The following is a 25,852-nucleotide window of genomic DNA, read 5'->3' as shown; positions in this document are numbered from 1 at the left end:
ACGTATGTATTCTACATTAAGATTACCGAAAATGCTGAGGTATTTAAATAGAACTCCGGGTTTTAGTGATAGAATCATAAAAACATAACTTACCAGTATGAGTTCGCTGATGAGCTTTAAGATGAGACGATTTTGTGTACACTTTTTGACAGCCAGTAAATTGGCATTTGTGCACTCTTCTCTTATCAGCTCCGAGGTCGAGTCGACATCTGGGCCTTGGGGAGTCGACAGGTTTGCCTGGGAACGTTGGTGATATTAATGGACCTAATGTTGACTTCAGAAGTGCTGTATTCTGAAAAACATCTCCTTTCGGTCCCAACGATACTTGAAAAGTAGTATTATTATTAAATCCTAAACTGTGGGCAACTGGTCGCACAAACACGCCATCTGGCGAGGACGGAGGAGAAAATGAGGCTTCGGTTTTATTAATCATCTTCAGGACAACGTTTTCTGGCGATGACACTGGTGATAAAACTGTCTTCCTTTTCAGGTTTTGAGCCCCGCTTTGAAAAACATTAGGGGAATTTGGAACCCGAACAACTTTACTGATTGGATCTTCACATGATAGGGAGGTTGAAATTGAACCACCACTGGCATCCTGAACATGATAATCAGTGTCCAAGTCAGAGACACTTAGTCTGTCTTCCCCGCCACTGCTGTTGTCAGAATCGCTGATACTGCTCGTATTTTCGACTCCACCATTTAGTAAGAGATGACTTTCATCCATGTCTTCCTTCATGGAGTCCAAGGATGTGTTCTGTTCTTTGGGAAGGTTGAACAGGTCCCAGGGACTTCTGAGGTTGTCATGTACCCGCTGACACGTGTGAAGTCGGGGCTCTTCACGTAGATACCTTTCCATCTCCAGGATGGTCTAAAACACACAGTATCATAATGAAACATATAACAGATCTATTGCCCGGATCGTTTAAAACATACAATATTATTATCAACCATATGAGAGATTTATTTTCAGAATTGCCTAAAACACACAATATTATGATGAACCATATAAGAAATTTACCTTCAGGATTATTTAAAATATACGCTATCATAATTAAATACCAGAGGGATAACTCGCGTTTCGCGTACTAAACATTTTTATTGCACATATTTGAATGCACAACATTTATGAAATGTAAAAGCAGTGCTGTGCATTCAAAGTAATTACAACAGTTAAATGACCTTGTTGGACTATTTACCTATGAAATTATACGAGTAGATTTCTAGACCATTCTGATGGTCATGTAACTCAGTAACTGGATTAAACCTATTTCAAAACAAGTGATAGCCACCGAATACTTCTGGTACAAAAGATACTTTGCGCCGAATGGTCTGAAGAAAAGTGAGAAATCGGCTTATCTAGTAAAAGACACCAAATCTAGCGACATCTTCAAAATCTAGTTATTGAGGGCAAGTGTTAAAATGCAGTAATACTGCTCCCAGGTTTATACTTAATAGTCTGACAGTGCTGGAACTCTAAATGTCTATAAACAAATGAAGAAATTCGCAAACAAAATTCTAACACATAAATACTGAGGTGGGTCTCTGAGATATGGCAGATACATTCCTCAAATACCTTTCCCTTTGCAATGAAATGTATTACGGACCCCCCCCCCTATACATACGGTGAAGTCGTCAGTACGTCCCTACTCCTAATTTCATTTTCGCGTATTTTAATAATGTATAAAAACTTTCCTTTTACACACGCACGTACGAACACGTTACTCTTTTTAATTATATAGGTATTACAGATCAACCTACAAGTGGCTATTTCAAAGTGCGAACACGATGGTCCACGGTTTATGTCTCCTTGCTGCGAGATCGCGCTCTGCACTTTGGGGTCATGGATGTATATTAAATGCTGCGGTTAAACTCAGCCATTCGATCAGAGTAACACAAAAATTTGTAGCGAGTGTTGTTAACTACAAGTAGCAGCTTTCTCTCTAGTCTGTTAAATCAAAATTATGGAGGTTACTGCAGATAGCTCCTGTGTAGCTTTGCGCGATTATCCCAAACAAACAAATATTTGACTAGGATAAGGTGTCTTCACAGATCTGTCAAAAGGAACAAAGAAAGTACTTTTAACAATTTAGTTTAAAAAATTAAATTATTTTAATTAAGTGCAAAATCGCATGAACCGTATTTTCCCCTTTGATACATATCAGTCATTTCATTAAAAAAATGAATTCATCATTTATTTTCCTCCAAACTGCAATATTGTATTATGTTTTTCTCTAGTGATATCGCGTAACACATTAAACAGCGCCACATATTTTTTTATTTCCTCTCAATAAAACTCTTAAATGAGGAAACCAGCCAAAAAAGAATTATAATGGATCACAAAGTAAGTCATGGTTTGTGATGAATGTATAAATATTGTAGTGCATATGTGGATAACCTCTTAAAAGTGGCCTGGAATGGCCAAGCGCGTAAGGCGTGCGACTCGTAATCCGAGGGTCGCGGGTTCGCGTCCGCGTCGCGCTAAACATGCTCGCCCTCACAGCCGTGGGGGCGTTATAATGTGACGGTCAATCCCACTATTCGTTGGTAAAAGAGTAGCCCAAGAGTTGGCGGTGAGTGGTGATGACTAGCTGCCTTCCCTCTAGTCTTACACTGCTAAATTAGGGACGGCTAGCACAGATAGCCCTCGAGTAGCTTTGTGCGAAATTCCAAAACAAATAAATAAACAAACAAGCCTCTTAAAAGTTAACTATACGTTGGGGTTTCATCCTTGCCCTTGTAGAACTTGGATAATCAAGAAAAACTTAGCACACAGTCAATGATTGTTCTACGTCTCGTGTTTGGTTGTAGAATGGGGGTATTCTGCGAGGGGCTGACTAGTTTAAGAACAACTTACTTGTTGCAATGTGTCGTTAACCCTTCAGTTAAGATGGCTACAAAGAAGTTAGGTTTTAAAGGTGACGCATTTAAAATGGTATTGGCCCTTTTGCTGGTTGCTGGTATGTTCTGTGTCACGTGAGATTTTCCAAGTTGCGCAAGAACGTTAGAAGTTTCTAGTTAAGTCTCAGCTTTAAAAACTAGGCTTATTTAGTTTCCTCTATACGAAAAGAATCGAAATGGCTGTTTTGATAGTCTTTACTGATACCACCGAGAATGTACAAAAAATTCAAAGAGATCTGAGAAGAAAAGAAAGTTATTTAAAGTTATTATCTAGGATTGAGAGAAAGATTAAAAGAAAGTCAAGTCTAACAGTATTTGAAATTAAGCTTCAGGTAAAGAAGACAATGGGCCTGAATCTTATCTAACAGCTTACTTTTCTATTTAAAACAATCTCAATTTAAACATTTCCACTGGTAGAGAGGTTATGTAAAACGGCTGATCATCCGAATAATTTATCAAGACCAGCCGTTCCTAATTTAGCAGTAATAGGCTAGTCAACGCTACTCTCTGTCAACTCGTTGGATACTCTTTTACCTTAAGATTGACCTTCAGAATATAACATCCCCAAGACTGAAAGGGGATGGCATGTTCGGCGTGACGAGGATTTGAACACGCGACTTTTGGCACTACAAATACTCTAACCACCAGGCCGTAAAAAGGAGCTAGATAAAGCTCTTTGTTTTTATATGCAGATCTCTAAAATGGTCCACTCGAGCGGTGTTTTCTGTAGGAACCAGTCCTTAAGTTAACTCTTTTAACCCTTAACAGTTACCACTGCGTCACCGGGAGGAAAAGAGTTGATTTCTTCTACGAGAAAAAAAAAAAAATGTATATAGCTGTATATCTGTCTTATAAAATATAATAATTCTAACTTAGGAAACCTTAAGCTACACAACAGTTATCTGCGCTAACCAATTTTGAATTAGAATTAATTGTTCACAGGAAAAGCGGCTAGTCAACAGCACCCGTCGCCATCTCTTGGGCTACGGTAATCGAAAACTAGGCTTTGACCGTCACTCTCATAATGCCTCCATGGTATCGAAGTGGGGACGGCGATTTCTTTCACGCTGTCCATGAACGATGAACCCTTAGTTCCATGTTCTGGCACACTAAATAATAGGTCACACCTAGCTCTTTCCTATCTAAAAAATATTAACTTATCCAGTGTAACACAAACGAGATAAGTGGTTAACAAATCAGTTGTAGATTAAATCAAGAATAAAGGACACAGGAAAGATTTTTTAAAGAAAGTTTTCCTTTTAACTTTTTCAACACCTTATTCGACTCAAGACCAGGTTTTAACGCTCAATCAACAGAGAGTAAATTCCCTTTGTTCTTCTTTTTAAATTATTATTATTACTGTTATTTGTGTTTTCATTATACTGGGGTAATTTTGCTAAGCTTCGATTGATAATTCGCAGCCATAGTAAGTACAGATGTCAAACACCTGTATTTTTGTTGTTGTTCTTCGACTTTCTTTACGGGGTTCTTTAAAGTAACGATAATAACCATAACCATAATAACCCTGATACAAACTCAAGGAATGTTAGAGGTGTTTAAAAACTGAAACTTTGAAACAACTCCAGTTAAATCTGATAAATGGTGATGGTATGATGAGTTATGACATGATGTGCATGACAGAATGAGTTATAATGGTTGATGACATGATGGACTATGATGGGTTTAAATGATAAATGACAATCGGTTTTTAGAAGTTCAAATGTTCTATGAATTCAGACTTGGCTATTATATACGTAACAAATATACAAATATATATCAGATAATTAAGAGGACAGAGACAATTGGATGGTGGAGATAAGTCAGTGACCAATAAATTTGTTTATTTCATTTACTGTTGAGACGGGTAACATAATTCCAATAGGAAGCGACTAAGTTGGAAACAACGCTTAATGGAATAAACAACTTATGTTTACTATCTGATACCAACAGAGACTAAACTTGCACAAACATCACTGCACATACTACGCACACTTCGATATAGACGACTATGACACAATAACCAAAATTTCTCCATTTAACTCCAATAATATTTTGAGCTACTGAGCAGGTTCTGGTTCATTACGATTTTAGAAATTGACCAACCAATCTTCACTCCCAACGAAAATGACCTACTGAATTCTCCTGTGTGAACTTTAATATTTTTAAACTGCCACCAGTGGTTTCCTGATAGCTAGTAAATCTTGATGAAATGTGTTATAGAAAATTACAAAAACGTTTCATTTGAAACAGAAACGTGGTTCTTCTAGAGCATTCCACTAATTAGACTTTACTTTTTGTGCAAATACTGATGCTGAGTTAATACTATTCACAATAAATAAATAATTTAAACAGGGAGAAAATGTACTAAATTATAATAGTGTTTTAGTATAATGTAGAATAATTCATTCTGTATATATATTCACAAGCTCTATGTAATGTTGGTTCAAATTCCATCAGAAACGTTGATTTTATGAAATCGACAAAATTGGTTTTCTTTGAAACCAATTCACATGAAATGCTTCAGTAGAAGTTGTTTGCGTCTTTGAATCATATAAATGATATATATATATATATATATAACTCTTATAGCAGTGATGAGCAAACCACCAAACCCCTTGCATTCCACCATTATATTAGGGTTATTTTAACTGTTTCGTTCTTCTGAACAGCACTGATGATCCGTGAATTCGATGAAACTAGTCTGTTGCAGCGACAGTAGCGAATCAAAGTATAGATTAGGTCTCTCCGTCATCGTTTATTCACTGAAATTCATGTTTTGGAATACAAAATACACTATGAGTTTCCTCAAATATATTTGTGATGTAGAAAGAACCACAGACGTCGGTAAAGTGTTTATTTTTTCAATAAATGTAGTAAAAAAAGAACTGAAAAGAACGAGCAATAATTTCGTTAAAAGTCGCAAGACAAAAATAATATTAAATGACGAGAGAAAGCTTGTTGCTAGACAGTTGCTCCACCTGTTGGAGTGTTTTCATTAAGTATGAGCACACAATCTTCTATATTTTATCTTTCACAAAAATATTTCTCATATTTAGTGGGAAACTGACTTTCCTGTTGTTGTTTGCACAGAGCTATACAAAAGGCTATCTGTGCTCTGCCCACCACAGGTACCGAAACCCGGTTTTTAGCATTATAAGTCCGCAGACGTTCCGCTGTGCCACGGAAAAAAAAAAGGGGGGCTGAAATTGCTACGTTAATCAAATTATTGGACAAGTCGCCATTGTATTGTTTAAATGTTTCCCCCCCCCGAACACTAGGTTATCACGTAGCTCTTATTTTCTCAGAGTTAAAAAGTAACATGATCTTATGACTCTTTTATGACCGTTTATATCTTCTGTTAAAAACTATTAATTAGATACAGAATACCATAGGCCGGGGATGGCCAGGTGGCTAAGGCGCTCGACTACTGATCCGAGGGTCGCGGGTTCGAATCCCCGTCACACCAAACATGTTCGCACGGTAAGGCCGTGATAATGTCAATCTCACTATTTGTTGGTAAAAGAGTAGCCCAAGAGTTGACAACTGGTGGTGATGACTAGCTGTAGTCTTACCCTGCTAAATTAGGGACGGCTAGCGCAGATAGCCATCGAATAGCTTTAGGAAATATTCAAACGGAATATAATAATACTACCTTTTTTCACTTATTGATTTTATTTTGGTGACAAAAGAAAAAAAAAAGTTGATCAACAAGATAACGTTTCTTCAAATTACACTCACCGTACAGAAAGGAAAAAAAATCATGTGTAAACACTGCCTGTTGACAAAAAGTCCCTGTTATTATTTAAACAGGAAATATGTGCACTACAATAAATACATATATTTTCAAAGCGAGAGGCGCCTTGTTTCCGACATTGATACGTCACGTAATGCCTGGCTCTTCCGCTTGGGGTCACTCACCGTGAGAACTTGTTCTTTTCCCAGCGGCATGGCATATCCTAACAATGTCTCAATCAGTAAACTGTACTTGAATAGCTTACAATCAACGTGATACATCGGAAACAAATTTAAACAGCTTTAGTTATTCACATATGTATAACAGTTTTTCTTTTTCACTACGACAGAAAGCTATGACTTTTATCAAATACTATAGCTGAGTAAATTTGAACTTTAATATTAAATTTCTAAATTATAAAGTGTATCCTACCGGTGAAATAACTTTACTGTACTAGTGGAAACGAACAAACTAAGAAATATTTTGTGTACCAAATTATATGATACGTACTACACAAATTTGTTTTTAAAAAAGTACACTACCATATTAGTAGATTTCAAATATTTTTAGCCCAAAAATTATAAAATATTTTTATTATTAAAGGTTTATATTAATATTTTAATGAACACCCTTTTGATATCTATACCTTCGTTTGAAAACAACAACAACAAAGAAACAAATAACAATACACGTTAAAACTGAATCATAACCAAGCAGGCACTCAGTAAAGCACATACCTCCACCATGCAGCGGTCATCATATTCAGCAGTCCAGAAATACCAAAATACGTTCGTAATTATGAATGGATACGTGCCATTTTTGATAGGACAACGAAGAATAATATTCTATACATATCCACCAGGTTTCATCAAAATTCGCTCATTTTTGACTTAGTTATAGAGCAAAAATTGTGTAAAAAATCGGTCCCCATATTAACAGATAGGTTTTTTTTTCTGACCTTTGACGCTGACCCTCCAAAAACTAACCACTTCTAAATGGTTCTCAGTACAGATGTATGCCAACGTTTTTCCACATCCATTCAGCCGTTTTTGAGAAAGTTTGTTGACAATCATACACAGAGGGCTGAAAACATAACCTCCGTCCACAATCGATGGCGGAGGTAAATATGACATTTTTCACAGTTATCAATCCGAAAATAATAAGTATTCCTTGAAGACTTTGATATTTATGAGAAATGAATTACAATTTTATTTACTTCATTTTCATTGCTCCAATCCCAAGCTAGAATATATTGAAAAACTGTAAAATTTGAACATTTCGAATATAATAAAAAGTGCGTGGATATTATTTCCAAGTAATACAATAACCAAGCTTTTGAATGCTTCAATGAAACTATAGTGTTATATGGAAATTAGGATAAGCATGCGCAAACTCAGTTGGCTAGGTGCCATCTGTTTTGAATGTATACATGATATTGAGATATTCTTTAACACAGACCACGTGGAGTTTAGGTCTCTGCTGCTAACTCACACGAGGAAGATTTTAATATCACGTGAAAACGATCTCATCGATTACGTCGTCGAAAAAGGAAATACAAAAAGAGTTTAAGTATCAATTTGTAAATATACACACACACAAGAACAACGACAACCAAATTCCTGAAAGAGACAACAAAAGCAGGCACCCAGTCACAACAAATAAAATGATTTTGTTTTAATCGTTCACATAAATGTTGGAACTTTCGTCTCACAAGCCGCATATTTCTTCTTGTACAATCAATCTCTTTTGTTTAAAGAAAATTAAAGAAAAAGGTGTTACTAGCAATCGTCTCGATTTTTGGTGATGCCTTTTCTTAGAAAATCGCTGCACACGAAATTCAAAAATTTGTAGTTACCATTCTATACGCTGGGGGTGCAATTCCACAACTTCTAGTCTTTTTTTTTTGTTTTTTGCAAATTGATTTTTCGAACGAATTCTATTAAGAATACGACAGAGTTAGTTTTAACAACGAGTTAATTTTGAATCAATTTTATGTTAAAGTAAATGACAAATTAGATTAGTTAGATCAAAGATTAAGCCTCCAAAAAAACACGCTACTCGTTAAGAGTATGCTCAAGAGGAGTGGGATGAACAAGCAGGGGCCCTGACCATCTTTAACTCTATGCATACAGATTCGGTCATTTTGCTCACTGTAATGCAGTTTATCTGTATGGATATGATGTGCGTGCGTGTATTGATGTGGTTTATATACACGTACGTATAATATGTGTTCAACATGTCCTCCTACACCCAAATAGTGACCAGACTTTACCTGTTGTTAACAGCTCCGCTAAGCGTCGAGTGACTTCATCAGCCAGATTATATTACTACAATCAAGAAAGCTGGTAATCCAGTTCCAAAGGTTTTAAACATTGGCTTTTTCACCTCGTAACAAGCATTTGCCTGTTTAATACAGATTTTTCAGTTGGTAATTCATCAATATTTCTAACATGGCGATATTTTCTATACGGGTGGATGTTTAACCTTAACTCTGATATCTCAGGGTTACACAGTTCAAGCACTTCTTCAACTCCAACTACAAATCTAGGCCACCGCAAGTACTTCGGGCTGAGTGGTGAGAATGCACTCTTTGTGATAAGAGATGAAACTCCAAACATCATCATCAAGGTCCTTGAAATTCAATAATTGTACTACAGCAATATTTGACCCTCATTAAAACACTTGCTTCCAAATCCGCCAACTGAGAAGCTTGCTGAAACAATAGGCTTTTGTCTTCCGAAATTACAAATTGAAGTTTAATTTCAAATTAAAGATTGGTGCTATGGTAACTAATATACAATCTGGAGTTACATTTCAAAGCGAAATGTTTACTTTTTCTTTGAATTCTTTATTTAAAAAAAGAGTGGATCATTCCCTTGTTTTAACTTGTTTGTTTAATTTGGTGTTAAACTATCTATATGAGGATACCTGCGCTAGCAATTTTGAAGAGATAAACCACAGGGAAGGCAGCTAATCAACTCACCCAATATTAATCAAGAATCAAATTTCAAACCTATACTGAAAGCCAAGAGATAGGCTGTAATAAAATAAAACTATAAAATGCCTTTTGATATAAAAACATATCATATCTGAAAACATATACAACAACGCATGTACTACACTTCTACACAAAGGATAAATCATTTCTCTAAACATTTATAGAAAATACCATCACTACACTGCTAAGGAAAGGACAAATCAGCTGCATAAACATTTATAGAAAATGCCATCACTACATTGCCACACGAAGGATACATCAATTCTCAAAATATTAATAGAAAATACCATCACTACACTGCTACACAAATGATAAATCAACACTATAAGTATTTGCATATAATACTATCTCTAGAATGCTACGTGAATAATACGGAACTTTATTGACAGAAACTGCGAGTTTAGTCCTGAACAATCTATATAAACATAACATACATTTGTTTCCTGTGACGGAAATTCGAATATATAAGTATACATTCTTGTTTTCACTCCAAGGCCAACGTAAAATATTAATTATTATATAAATGTTGTTTGTTGTTGAATCTAAAATTACACATTGTGTTTCTCTCTGTGAGCTGCCTACCGTGTGTATCTAATCTGAGTTTGAACATTAAAAGTGCTCAGATTTCCCGCTGACCCATCGAGAGGCTGTATGGCTGTATTGATATTGTTTAGTTGTCCCATTCCATGAGATTTTCGTTTTCTTGTTATTTTCTAAGAACGTGAGCAATTTCCTGTCTGGACTTTTACGTGTGTTCGTCTCAGCTACTAAAGAATCTAGTGGACTTCTTTCATTGTTTTATCAATTGACTGAAATCTAAAAAAAATCTATATAAACTTGCTGAATCGTGGAAGTCTTCTGGGGTGAACTTAACGGTATTTCATGTGAAATTTCGAACAATGTTGATTCACCAGACATAATTATTATATAGTGGATAGTTCCACGTAGTAGGGTAGGAAGACGTACTAACGTAGGGGTGATAGAAATTTAATACAGTGGTACCTCGGTTCTCGAACGACTCCCTTCTCGAACATATTGTTTGAGAAAAAAATGTCTATGTTGTCGGACATAAACTCGGTTCCCGAACCAAGCTGTCGTGGCCCGAACCCCCAAAATAATTCGACTGATGACCCGAACGACCCTTCGACCATTTTCGGCCCACGTCAAGCTTGCCCAAAACATTTTACCCGCACCTGTCGCTCAGTCCACACCCCCGCTAAAATCTGCTGTGAACGTTCTCGTTTTTCTTTTTCTTGTTTTTATAAATATTCTGATTAAATAAGCCGCCATGGGGTCAAAGAAAAATAATGAAAGCAGCAAACCAAAAAGAAAAGTTGTTAGAGCCACAATAGAGGTGACAAAAGATCTCATAGCGAAGTATGAGAGTGTTGTACGCGTGTCTGACCTTTCTACACAGTTTGGTATGGCGAAGTCTACAGTTTGCACCATATTGAAAAATAAAGAGGTCATCAAAGGAGCTGATGTTGCAAAAGGAGTAACAGTGCTTACGAAACAAAGATCACAAACAATGGAAGAGATAGAAAAACTGTTGTTGATTTGGGTAAATGAAAAACAGTTAGCTGGTGATAGCATTTCTGAGACCATCATTTGTGAGAAAGCAAAGCAGTTGCATGCTGACCTCCTGAAAAAACACCTCTGGAACGAGTGCTGATACAAGTGATGCCTTTAAGGCTAGTAGGGGGTGGTTTGAAACCTTTAGTAAGAGAAGTGGTATACGTAATGTGATGAGACATGGAGAGGGTGCCAGTTCTAACAAAGACACTGCTGATAAATTTGTTAGGGAATTTAAGGACTATGTAGAAGCTGAGGGTTTTATTCCCTAACAAGTGTTCAACTGTGATGAGACAGGCCTCGTTTGGAAGAAAATGCCAAAGAGGGCCTAGATCACCAAGGAGGAGAAGTCACTGCTAGGACACAAGCCAATGAAGGACAGACTAACTCTATTGTTATGTAGTAATACACGTGGGGACTTAAAACGTAAGCCTTCCCTTGTGTACCATTCTGAGAATCCGAGGGTTTTTAAGAAAAATTATGTTCTGAAAAGTAAACTAAATGTCATGTGTAGAGGCTAATAGTAAAGCATGGGTAACCAGGCAATTTTTTATGAAGCGAGTCCATGAAGTGTTTGCCCCAAGTGTAAAGAATTACCTCACGGAAAAACAGTTGCTACTCGAGGCCCTTCTTGTGATTGACAATGCACCTGCTCACCCACCAGGCTTGGAGGACGGGTTGGTGGAGGAGTACAGTTTCATTACGGTGAAGCTCTTGCCCCCTAACACGACTCCTCTCATTCAGCACATGGACCAGCAGGTGATATCGAACTTTAAGAAACTCTACACCAAAGCACTGTTTCAAGGGTGCTTTGAAGTGACTTCTGTGTTCTCAAGCAACGGAGAATCATCGACAAAGCCTGGATCGAAGTGTCTTTGAGGACAATGAACTCAGCCTGGAAGAAATTGTGGCCAGAGCAGATAGAGACTTTGAAGGCTTTGAGGCTGAGCTTGTTGTTGAGAATATTGTTTCACTAGGCAAGTGTATGGGCTTGAATGTGAGTGGTGATGATGTGGAGGAGTTGATGGAAGACCACAACACTGAGCTCACCACGGAAGAACTCCAAGACCTTCAGAAGGAGCAGCAACAGGAGGCAACTGAGGAAGTGTCTTCAGATGAGGAGGAGGGAAGGGAGGATGTTCCTAGTTCACTAATCAAGGAAATGTGTGGGGAGAGTTACAAAGTTTTGTGGAAAATTTTCACCCTGACAAAGCTGTAGCAAACCGCAACATAAACCTTTTCAATGACAATGGCATGTCTTACTTCATAAACATTTTAAAATGCGGGAAGAAACAAATCTCATTAGACAAGTTTTTAGTGAGAAGTAGCTCCAGTAAGTCTCAAGCAGGTTGTAGCGGTGCAAAGAGACAGAAAAGAGAAAGAACCCCAGAAGGAGAGTTACCTGATGTTTTAATGGAAGGTGACACCCCTTCGAAAAAATAATAACCCTCCTACTCTCCACGTTTCTCACCACCTTTCACTTACGCCATCAGCTCTCCTCAGCACAGGTAAAGTGCAGTTAAATTTTCATTTATTGTTTTTTATTGTGTTTATAGTTTTTGTGGTTGACTTTATGCATGTAAGTATTATTATACAGGTATAAATAAGCAATATTTTTACTTTAAATGCTTCATAATGCGTAATTTTTGGAGGATTAATCTAATTTACAGTATTTCTTATGGGAAAAATTGATTCGGTTTTCGAACAGCCTTCTGGAACGGATTAAGTTCGAGAACCGAGGTACTACTGTATATTAATATTACGTATAGTTGCTTTATAAGTCAAATACGTAGAAATGGGGGTGCTATATAACCTACAGCACATCCGGCTCCGACTACAGAATAGTCAGTAAAGACCCAAAAGTGAAATCTACGGTTATTTTTTGATGAATGTTGGCAACATGATTGTTTAAGATAATTCGATTATGTCACCATGCTTGTTTTGATGATAAGATGATCAAAATTGTAAAATAATAATTTACGAACTTTATATATTTTTTTATCATGTTATTACTCCTGTCACAACAGATTTTGTTTTAAACTACAAACATATCTACTTTCTATTTGAATGAAGTCAACTTAAGAACAGTTACAAAGCGCAAAGTGCACCCCGCTAGTACAGCGGTAAGTCTACGAATTTACAACGCTTTGTACAAACTGCTTTTACTGGTTGATTGACATATTATACGTAACAATAAATCAGCAGAAAAGTTTTCTTCCTTTCAAAACAAGTTCCTTCTTCCACTGTCTCTACGAGAAAAAGAAGCAGGACAGAAAGGATGTCAGGAATCATTGCTACCACGAATTATTATGACATGTGCCTTTACACTGTCTCACTAACCCTACATCAACAGTAGTTAACCAAGAAACTCTGAAAAGTAACAAGCTATATTGATAACCTGGTTAATTATTTGAGATACAGCAAAAACATGTTATCAGAATACCTGATGATTGTAAGGAGCGAGCTAATAATACTATTCACCCATATAAAGGGGTTGTTTACTGACAAAAAGATAACTGAAGTATGTTAGTACCAGTTTAACGTTTGATAAAATAATACAGACATATACAGCATATACGATATGGATATTTTGTTTAATGCACAGGAATGTGTATGCGCGTGTGGTAGCATGTACATATGGTGAGGTAAAAATTAAGCCTATAACACACTTTGAATATTTGCTATCAACAATATATCTAATAAACATATCCAAAAATATGTTTTTGGTGTTTATAGCAAGATTTATGGGTTATCGATATTTGTTGAAGAAATATTAACCATTGTTTTGTTATATTGTGTAGTGCCTAAAGGATGAGACTAATATTTTACTGTCAAGTTGTGTGTGAAAAACAATAATGCATGACAAAGGACGATGATTTACGCTTTAAAACAGTTACAAAGTTAACTTGATTCAAGTAGAAGGTAGATATGTTTGCAGTTGAAAACAAAATTTGTTGTGGCAGGAGTAATAACATGATAAAAAGTTGGTAAATAATTTTTTGGAAAAATTGTAATTTTGGCGGCCATTTTGTTTTGCAATTTTTACCACCTTTTCATCAGAACCGAGTACGGCAACATAGTCGAATTGTCTTAAACAGTCATGTTGCTAACATTCACCCAAAACTACATGTAGAAGCCTTGATTTGCATCTGTTTGAGACTGTTGCCTAGTCTACGCCTGTGGTTCCAGGTGCCTCGCAGACCACGCGCTTTCGTTCATCTGCGAGCTACACAGCTACGCAAAATAACTGTTGCTACATGCAAACGTACATGTATATATACATTTTTCAATTAGAGTAATAGTTCTTACACTTTATTCAAATGATTTGAATTTAATATAGCAGATTAGTATTTAGCCCTAAAAATGACCCAAGGATCCAATGAATCCAGTCGATTTTTAACTTTTTTGAAATTAAACTACTTGAGGACACATTATTTTGTTGGTTACAAGGTTCCTAATAACATACGATTCACATACGCTTTAAAGGTGAATTTTCAACAAATTTAATAATTGCCTAATTTTGTTAGGTATAATTCCTGTGTGGTTGCCATATTTTTAAACACTTTAGTTTTTGAGTAAAAAATGAAACAAAATATGCAGGTCCTCAAACTCAAGTTCTTCTCGGTCGTTGGGCTATTTCCGTGACGTTTTATAACTATGACGTAATAGTTGCCAAACACGCTTCTTTGCGCGCCAACCATTGTATTCCTTTCAGTGCTGGTGTTTTATGTAAATCTATCGGTGCTTTTTTTGGGTTACATACGTTGTGAGACTATTTTTGTCTTGATATTGCTACTTTATGTTTGTTTTATGATAACATGGTTTACTGCGTTGCTTATGGTTGTAAAAACGGTTCGGCATCGGGCAAAAGCTTCTTTTCGTTTCCGTGCAAGGAGAAGGAACCAGCAAGGTGGCGACAGTGGGTGCGAATGGCCAATAGGAAGAACTGGACTCCTTCACACCATGCACAGCTTTGTCAAGATCACTCATGTTTTGTGTCGGATCCCACTGTTTTGGATTCCGTGGGTTTCAAGCCAGGCAGGTTGAGACTGAAAAATCTATCGGCAGTAGACAGAATCGTCCCCACCATCTTTCCTCGTGTCGAGCTGAGGACTAATCTCAGCCTGTAGCGTACAGGTTCCACTCCTCTGTAGCCATCCATTGTCATCACGAAAAGAACAAACTTTAAGGTATGTGTGCAGTATAAAGCGATAAACAATAACTAGTATAATATAATAATTTAAAAAAGTACAAGTTTTTGAAGAATGTAACTAGACATACACATTTCACATTCATGAGCGTGTTTTGCATTTGTGGCACCTGAAAGTCAGTGAAACCTTGATTTCCTAGTCTAAATAGTAGACAAATCTATCCCAAATAGAGTATATTCCAAGTTTAAAAAGCTGGTAGATCATTCTGTAGATGTTTTTGTATCATTTTTAAACACAGAAAAGTTTGAAGAATTCCATTTTTCAAATTTAACATTTCAAGATAAATTAACTATTCAGACTGCTACATCTAGTTTGATTTTATAGACAGAATTATGACGTATAATTGAAATTCATTTTGTTACGAGTCATAAATACCCCGTACAATGATTGTGGAAGGTCTGAGTATTAGTTACCATAGTCGGCAAAGTATAAACAAATAAAACCCAGTCTGTGATACCAATAATTTATAAACACTAGACAGGTTTCGAGATGCTTAAAATTGCACGTGAAATAATATAGACCATAATTGTTGTCATGACTTAGGCTTACCATTCTTCCACTGGAGGTATGACCGACTCTCAACCGGTCTGGGCGCTATCAGTGTCACTCACAGTTCCGCTGCTCTCGCTCGTGGAACTGTCCTCATCACTAGAACTTGTCAGATCTGTGTCAAAAGTAACTGTTCTAGGTTCGTTCAAAGTAGGTTTGAATTGATATGGTGCTACTCGACACTGTTCAGAACACAAAGTCAAAACTGACTCCGCCTCTGTTTCTCCGTATACACTGGCCATGTTTATTTACATTCAACGTGCTGGCGTTGACGGTTTGTTTGGCAACTATTACGTCACAGTACTTTTCCTAGCGGCAAACGTAAAAACTAAAACGTTCGGATTACCGCTCGGAAAGGGCTCTTTCTGCACCAAGTTCTATATTTCATTTATTAGCACATATTTTTTATAGAAAATGTAAACCTGCAAAATTAAACAGTATGATTAGTTCTTTTGACCGCAAAGTTTTCTTTTTTCAATAAAACTGGCCTGGCATGGCCAAGCGCGAAAGACGTGCGACTCGTAATCCGAGGGTCGCGGGTTCCGCCCGCGTCGCGCCAGACATACTCGCTCTCCCAGCCGTGGCGGCGTTATAATGTCAATCCCACTATTCGTTGGTAAAAGAGTAGCCCAAGAGTTGGCGGTGGGTGGTGATGACTAGCTGCCTTCCCTCTAGTCTTACACTGCTAAATTAGGGACGGCTAGCACAGATAGCCCTTGAGTAGCTTTGTGCGAAATTCTAAAACAAACAAACAAACAAACAAACAAACAAACAATAAAATTCACCTTTAAAAAGGGAAATAATTATGCCATCAACATTGCATTTAATAGCACTAATTACCTTCAGAGTCACTTTTATATATTAAATTTTGTTAGAGTAAAAAAACGTAAAATTATTCAGCATATACATGAAACCCGACCAGTAGTGTATGCTATAAAAATAAATATGTAATCTAACTGTCGAGGAAAGATCCTGTGCTGGCAATCAACAACGTCAGTTTCAAAAACTTAAAATTTCGGTAATTTATTTACAGTTTTCATAACAGATTTGTACTGTAGCGCGAGTCATTAGGGCTATGAAAAATACAAACGTTCGCAACTGTGGTAGAAGGTTTTAAAACAGAATTTATTTTGCAACTATTCATATGTGTTTCGTCACACCACAAAACATTAACAACGGTATTATATGCTCGAAGAGTGCGATAGGCATAAGAGACATGACAGAAATGTGTCAGTGGTTTTGAATTAGAAACAGGAAGACGAGCCTTCCGCCTGGCCAAGTGCAGTAATAGATAACAAATACTGAAGACAAGGTATCACTGTGGTTCCAGGATGTATCCGAGAAGTAAGAAACATACCACTCATGTTATCTAAGAATGAGAAGTTAGTGACGCGTGGTCTAGCATGAGTTGTGTTATTCCGGATTAACCATAACACCTTCAAAGCTAGGTATGCAACTCTAAACATTTATCCAGAACAGAGTGAAGATTTCATGAAATAGTCCATTCCTGTCGACGCAAAAAATATCTGAGGTGGTCAAGTGGTTACAGCGCTCGACTCCCATTCTGAAGGTCGCGGGTCGAATCCCCATAATACTAAACGTGCTAGTCCTTTCAGCCGTAAGGGCGTTATAGTGTAACAGTCAGTCCCCCTATTCCTTGATAAAAGAATAGCCCAAGAGGTGGGTGGTGATGACTAGTTGTTTTCCTTTTAGTCTTACATTGCTAGATTAGGGACGGCTAGCGCAGATAGCTCTCGTGTAGCTTTGCGAGAAATTCGAAAACAAACAAACAAACTATTCCCAATTTCACCAACAAATCGTAGTTTTGGAGCAGTGTTATCCAGAAGCCAAGGTTTTAATTTCCATCCAGAACTAAGACTGTTTTCAACCTCATCCAGAAACTAATGTTTTCATTTTTTTCATCTACAGCTAATTTCATACAGAAACAATTGTTTTGTTTTAATCCAAAGCTAGCATAGTTTTGCTAATACCAATGTCGTTTACAAAATAAATTGGAGAATTTCTAATCGTAATATTTTCTACGATTGTGCAAAGGTAACATACGTTGTATTAAAATGATTTTGAACCCTCATATTGACGTTACAGTTCAGGTCGCCACGTCTTGCAACACACAACCTGACGGCCATGTATTTATTTTGCAACGTAGTTTTCATTGCAAAAGACTTCGTCTTACGGCTGTTATGTAAAAAAAAACACACTACTCTTCCCTGCGTGGCTTCCATTATCCAGAACAGGAGCAATGATATTTCCAGCGCTCGTTTCAATAGTCCAGTTAATAACAAATTCATATGCATTGCATCCGACAACTTGACCTATGCTGGCCAATCTTAAGATCAATGAACATAAAGAAAAAATATGCATTTTTCATTGTTAGATTCAACCACTTATTTGAGTAGAGCTTCGAAAGATGAAAATAAGAAAAGGGAAAATAAAAAAAAAAACTTTTTTTAGCATTTAATAGGAAAATGTAAACACTGTGAAATTGGCCTAAATACTAGCTGGTCAAAAGTTTAAGGCCACACTGAAACAAAGCGTTAATCGGTAAACACGTAACGAAATTTAGTCACTTGCGTTCAAGCATTAGTGTTGTCAACATTTCCCACTGACATCTCATTTGTTACATTGGGTAAAAGCATGGCAAAGGCTAAAAGTTGACAGAGTTTGAACGTGGTAGAATTGTCAAGCTGCAAAAGCAAGGTCTCTCTCAACGTGTCATCGCTGGTGATATTGGGCGTAGTAAAACTGCTGTTGCAAATTTCTTTAAAAAACCTGAGAGATACGGAACGAGAATTTCAAGTGGTCGGCCCAAGAAAATTTCGCCGGCGTTGAGCAGGGGAATTCGACCGGTTGTCCGGCAAGATACCAGCCGATCGTCGAACCAGATCAAGGGCCTTATGGACGCAGAATGCAGCTTAAAAACAATAAGACGGCATCTATGAGAGAAAGGCTTTAAAAACCGTAAACGTCTCCAAAGGCCACGCATCCTTTCACACCACGAAACAGCTCTGTTAAACTTTGCTGAGAAGCACCAAACATGGGACGTAGAAAAGTGGACGAATATTTTGTTCTCTGATGAGAAAAAATTAACCTGAATGTTTCAGATGGCTTCCAACGTTACTGGCACGATAAGGATATCCCACCGGAGACATTTTGTACACGACACAGTGGAGGAGGTTCCATCATGATCTGGGGTGCTTTCTCCTTCCATGGAACAATGGAGCTTCAGGTCATACAGGAACAAACAGCAGCTGGCTACACTGGCATGTTGGAGACTGCATTATTATTGACTGAAGGCCATCGCTTGTGTGGAAATGACTGGATCTTTCAGCAGAACAACGTTGCAATCTACAATGCACTCAGGACAAAGGACTTTTTCATAGCAAATAACTTGATTCTTTTGGACCATCCAGCGTGTTCGCCCAAACCGAACCCCTTTGAAAATGTTTGGGAGTGGATGGCAAGGGAAGTCTATAGAAATGGACATCGATTCCAAACAGTGCATGATTTTCGTGAAGCCACCTTCACCACTTGGAATAACATTCCAGCCAGCCTTCTGCAAATGCTTATATCGACCATGCCAAAGCGAATGTTTGAAGGTATTCGCAATGACGGACGTGCAACTCACTACTGAGATCTCTTGTTGGGCATTTCCTACCCTGTTTAGGACTTCTTTTTGGTATGGTCTTAAACTTTTGACCAGCTAGTATTTAGGCTAATTTCATAGCGTTCACATTTTCCATATTAAATGCTAAAAAAGTTTTTTATTTTTATTTTCCCTTTTCTTATTTTCATCTTGCGAAGCTCTACTCAAATAAGTGGTTGAGTCTAACAACGCAAATGCATATTTTTTCTTTATGTTCATTGGCCTTAAGATTTTGGCCAGCAGTGTATGTACTCTCAATCAAACATCCGTTTCATTCTCCAGTTTCTTAGGGTATGTGATGGTTGAATGAATATGTCGTGAATGCATCTTCTGTCACTTTTCCAGACGGAGATCCTTCTTTATTATGTTTAGTACTGTTATGTGGGTTACATGGACGACTTTTGCTGCTGACCTTTCTATACGTGGAATCTCTCCTGTTACAAAACGCCGCACTTCTTTTATTGCTGCAATGGTACGGCGTGTTCCAGGTCTCTTTCTGAATAGATATGGTACCTCAAGTTCATCCATATCATTTTTTTGTCCCGTAATACCATTAAGCACGAAGCATATGTACCCATCGTGAAAATACTAAACCCCCATCTGAACAGATCTTTATGATCTGATTGTATAAATATTTTGCGTTGTAGAGGGCTTATATGTTTCTTTCCCCAAACGATCAATTTTGGTGTCATCACCTGTCTAAGAAATACCAAATGTAATGATTCATCCCATTCCACTGCGATTTTACTGGCTGTGACTATCACGTGTCTTAATGATTTTTATATCTAAATTCGTTTCAATGTAAGGTATTCAACTCTCCGGATGTACAGGGCTTCGTTGTCGTTTACTCTGTACACAGACGCGAACAACAGGGTACATCATGAACCTGTAACGACGTTATTCGATCAGAGAGGCTACATCAAGTGCAGAGTCCAAATTCAATAAGAAACAAACAAACTTAGCAAGTTTGCAAGTATCAAATTAAAACAAAACAAAAACAACCCACGTGTCCTAGATACTAAAGGAGATCTGGTCGTGGGTGAAGAGAAGTCGAGATGTTTACGTCCAAATATGCTCAAGTAACTTTGCAAAATGTTAATTGGAGTAATTGAAATTTAGATTCTTCCACTGTTCACGTGATATACAGTCGCTTTTTTTTCCTGCATCATTTCGTCTTGACTATAACAAATGGAGAAAACTTCCGCGTGTACGACGTTTGTCCACTGACGAAGGCACTTAGTGGTTTGACACGCTCAAGACCTCAACTTTGGAAACGTTCCACATACTTAGAGACTAAACAAAATATAAGCTACACAAGTATAAGTGCTGCGTATAAATCTGTTCAGGCTTTGAATCAGTGACTTTTTCTAAACCAGTACGATGTACAAACGTTTTTTTCAAAAGAAGCGCATTAACATAATTTTTAGATGGGCCAGACGCTCTTCAAAAGAGTACAGACACTAGCATATAAAATAAAACAGTCTAAAATTTTTTTATATTAGAGAAATATATATATATGTAACTACGTAGTTACTGCTATCAAGTTAAATAATAGGTTTGTGTGTTTTAGAAATTAAGCAAAGCTATACAAATGCTGTTTGTGCTAGCTGGCCATAATTCTGAACTGATAGATGAGATGGAAGAGCTGTGAGTTGTTAGTGAACAGAACCCATCGTAATCTCTTGAGCTAATCCAATAGAAAAGTGGGACTTGACGATTAGTCTCGTTATACACACACAATATGCGGAACACGTTCTTTTTTTATTCGTAGCCGTCCCTAATTTAGCGGTAAAAGACTAGATGGAAAGCAGCTAGTCATAACCACCTATCGCCACCTCTTGGACTACTCTTTTACCAACGAACAGTGGGATTGACTGTAATATTATAACGCCCTCCCTGTTGAAAGGTCTAGCGTGTTTGATGGGACGGGGATTCAAATCCGTAATCCTCAGATTGCAATTTAGTGCCTTAACCACCTAACCATGCTGGGCTGACAAGAAAGAACGAAAGCCCTTTGGATCTACAGTCCGGCACGCCAGCCACCAGATCACGCCAGATGTGTATCAAAAAGTAGAAAGTGAAGAAAGTTTAAGCCTAAAACACAAAAGTTTTGTAGTTCTATCAATTAATTTTGTCCATTAAATCTACAGTTAACATTTTAGATGTAAATTTCATTTTTGTGGTTGTTTTACGTACAATGAAGTGTTATCTTGATGACCAATATGTCTATTAAAAATAAAGTATTGGAATATTTTGCATATACAAGTAACAATTGTTCGTGACGGAAATACCAATTTGGTGATATGACTTAAAAATAAAAATCGCTTTAAACTTATTTTGATAACTAGCTACTCTGGTGGTTAGAATATTCGATTCGCAATCTTTTGGTTGCATGTTTGAATCCCCTCAGCAAACATATTCGCCTCTTCAGTAATGTGGGTCATGAGCGCTTAACAATGTGACAATCAATTACACTCTTCGTTGATAAAGACTAGACCGAGAGTTGGCGGTGAGTGGTGTTGACTCACTGCCTTCTCTCTAAACAACCTAATCAAAATTAGGAAGGGGTAAGCCCACACAGTCCTTGAGTAGCTTTAAGCGAAATTCAAACAAACAAACAAACAAATTATTAATGATGAATGATCATCATTCACTGCAGATATTTAGATTTGAATTTTAAATCTGATCGTCCTTCCTTAGTCGTGGGGGCGTTTTGATGTGACGATTTATCCCATTATTCTTTGGTAAAAGAGTAGCCCAAGAATTGGCGGTTGATGGTGTTGATCAGCTGTTTCCCTCTAGTCTATCACTACCAAATAAGGGACGGCTAGCGCAGATGTCCCTCAGGCAGTTTTGCGTAAAATTCAAAACAAACCGTACCATAAAATGTGTATTGTAATTACGTCAGTGACTTCACACGAATATAAAACCCTCGTTTATGATATTTACAGCGTTTATAAGTGTCACAAAAATACTAATGCAGGGGTGAAGAGGTCAACACTTAACTTGAACCTCCCAGATCCTCATCAAGCAAGCAGCTATTCATGCATCTTTTTAAGCCGACTGATGGCGCTACTGTCGACGCGACATTCATAACAAATGATAAAGATGCATTTCCCGAGTACACTGATCTTTGTGGAAGATATATATATATATGGATTTTTAAATACTTGCAAATATGAACCGAGCAGGTTTACATGATAATTTAGTAGTTAAAAAAACAAGAAGGAAACTAATTCCATTACAAAATGAAATTCGCAGCTTTCAAAGTCAGCAGACTTTTATAACCTGGTATTTTGTATTACCAGGAACCAGGGAAAACTGTGAATTTTGTCGAGTTATCAAATTTCTTTTATATTTAATTGATCTATTACAAATAATATATCATGAGATTAAACATGAAAACCCTTTCTCAAAATACGCCCATAAATACCCATGGAAATTTAAGAGCCAGCATACAAAGTATAAAAGGATTACAAACAAGCGTTTATAAGTAAAACTCTTAAGATAATATCCATAACTACTGAAAAGTGAAAATAACTTGTTTACTGGTATTACCTAAAGCATTAAATATGAAAGAGTTTAAAGAGTTACTCTTTCCAAAGTTGGCAAGGCAACAATTAGAACAAAGTGTAGCGACAAGAGAGGGCCCAACTGGTATTATAAACGTTTAGCAAATACTTATTTTCATTAGCACTAAACAAAGAAGTAATTATTTTAGCCTAAAATGTAATTATAGCCTATAGAGGATGCTCTGTTGAAACACATATTTAATAACCTTTATAATCGTATAAATGTGAATTAAATGGGTTTTTTTCAACAACTACAATTCCTAGAGAAGTTCTGAAACTGATAAGTGTAGAAGACAACAAGGAAAAGGGTTAGCAATAAACTGTCCACCCCAAAATGAAATAAAGTTTGTAAATAGAGTGAATTTGAAATTAATGAATTGCTGTACTGGTTATTCAGTAACAAACTTGAATATTCGAAAAAATATAATATTACAACAAAACTGTACCTTTTAACATAATATTACAAAACGACTGTGCCTTTTATCATTTTGTTATCATTTAATGAAAAAAAATTAATATCGACTTTGTTGTTTAAATGGAAGCTTTGATATACCTCGCGACTGTTCACTCTCAAACCATGGGTATTTCAGTCATATAAGGACTGGGTTTGAGATATTTTTATTTATTTTTTTCGCCTGCAGTTTAACATTATTTTTACATATACTTGGAGCATGGGACAAATCTATTTGAAATACAGAGACATCATGTAAATAAAACTAATTCTAAACAACTATAAGACGAGAAGAAAAAACACTTGAGGTGAAACAAGGTTGAAAACTCGAGTTACATGGAAACTACGAAACCCGACAAAGAACATAAAGGCAGCAAGGAATAATGTTCAGAAGTGTTAGTAAAATTTAGTTACACCACCACCCTGTAACCTACAATATTACATTGCCATCCTACAACTGCTAAATATTATACCACTGCCTTATAACCTGCAATATTACACTGTCATCCTACAACTGTTAATATTACACCACAGCCTTATAACCTACAATATTACACTGTCATCCTACAACTGTTAATATTACACCACAGCCTTATAACCTACAATATTACACTGTCATCCTACAACTGTTAATATTATACCACTGTCTTATAACCTAAAGCATACACCATATAATCTATAACATTACACGCTGTCCTCTATTAATCCATAACGTTACACCACTACCCCATAACCTATAATATCCATCATAATATTCATAACCATCCTACAGCTCGTATTACAAGTAATAAAAACAACAGAAAAAATAAGGATGGTGTAGGGATGGCAGTGCCAAGAAGTACTGAAACTAGGTAGCGATAAATACACAAAATCAAGCAAAAATCCTTACATAAGTAGCCAAATCTTTCCGAGAAAAAATTTTCTACCGATATCTTTTGTTCAAACCTTTTATCTGAAGTTCTTTAACTTGCATGAATTCAGGTTTGAACAAAGCATTTAAACTGAATAATGATATAAGGTCTTACAATGGCTGATTTCCATAAGCTTGTAATATCGACTCAGTGACTACTTGTGTAAGGGTTTTTTTTTATATGATTTTGTGTATCCATCCCTACTTTGTTTCTAAACTTTTTTTGCGTTGCCGTCCATACATCATCCTATTTATTTAAAAAACTTTATTACGTTTCCCTCTTTTTCTGACGAATGGAGGGCGCTACGAAGACAATAAATGACGTCATTTGTTGAGGTTAGTGAAACGCCACACTGATTTTGTATTCTCTAAGATAAAATGAAACTTATTGGTATGTAAATCACCACGACAACTTAAAGCATTGCTGAGCTGGCCATTATTACGTCAGAATCGGAACAATTAGCAGAACATTTGGCTGTTACGCAACTAGCCGGTTCCTTACTATAGCGATGTTTTTCGAATAAACTGAAGGTTTTCATAGCTTTTGAAAAACTTCTAAAACCTAATTTTTTTTTACATTGTTATAAGAGGGATTTGGAGACTATTATGAACAATACATAATATCGATAGACATATTTTTTTCCGTCTCGTCCCTACATTTTGAGAATTATCATGCTTAGTGATCACATTTCTATCCAACATTACACCACTGTACTGAATCCCTGCTTAGTGATCACATTTCTATCCAACATTACACCACTGTACTGAATCCCTGCTTAGTGATCACATTTCTATCCAACATTACACCACTGTACTGAATCCCTGCTTAGTGATCACATTTCTATCCTACATTACACCACTATACTGTATTCCTGCTTAGTGATCACATTTCTATCCTAAATTACACCACTATACTGTATCCCTGCTTAGTGATCACATTTCCATCCTACATTACACCACTATACTGTATCCCTGCTTAATGATCACATTTCCATCCTACATTACACCACTATACTGTATCCCTGCTTAATGATCACATTTCCATCCTACATTACACCAATATACTGTATCCCTGCTTAGTGATCACATTTCCATCCTATATTACACCACTATACTGTATCCCTGCTTAGTGATCACATTTCCATCCTATATTACACCACTATACTGTATCCCTGCTTAGTGATCACATTTCCATCCTATATTACACCACTATACTGTATCCCTGCTTAATGATCACACTTCCATCCTACATTACACCACTATACTGTATTCCTGCTTAGTGATCACATTT

At 36.8% G+C, this 25,852-nt stretch overlaps 1 protein-coding gene across 3 annotated transcripts in view; it reads right to left on the bottom strand.

Annotated features, from left to right (window-relative positions):
- The window catches only part of LOC143240421 (Krueppel-like factor 6), a 107,512-nt gene that overhangs the window by 8,704 nt on the left and 72,956 nt on the right, over positions 1-25,852 (bottom strand). For all 3 annotated transcript variants that reach the window (XM_076482832.1, XM_076482831.1, XM_076482834.1), the window contains exon 2: positions 94-871. In XM_076482832.1, the coding sequence (XP_076338947.1) occupies positions 94-871 (778 nt within the window). The remainder of the gene's footprint in view (positions 1-93; positions 872-25,852) is intronic.

Source organism: Tachypleus tridentatus, chromosome 13 (assembly GCF_004210375.1).
Source record: "Tachypleus tridentatus isolate NWPU-2018 chromosome 13, ASM421037v1, whole genome shotgun sequence".
NCBI classification, from domain to species: Eukaryota; Metazoa; Arthropoda; class Merostomata; order Xiphosura; family Limulidae; genus Tachypleus; species Tachypleus tridentatus.
Note: the sequence above shows the minus strand (reverse complement) of the source record. Positions and strands in the feature narration are given on the sequence as shown.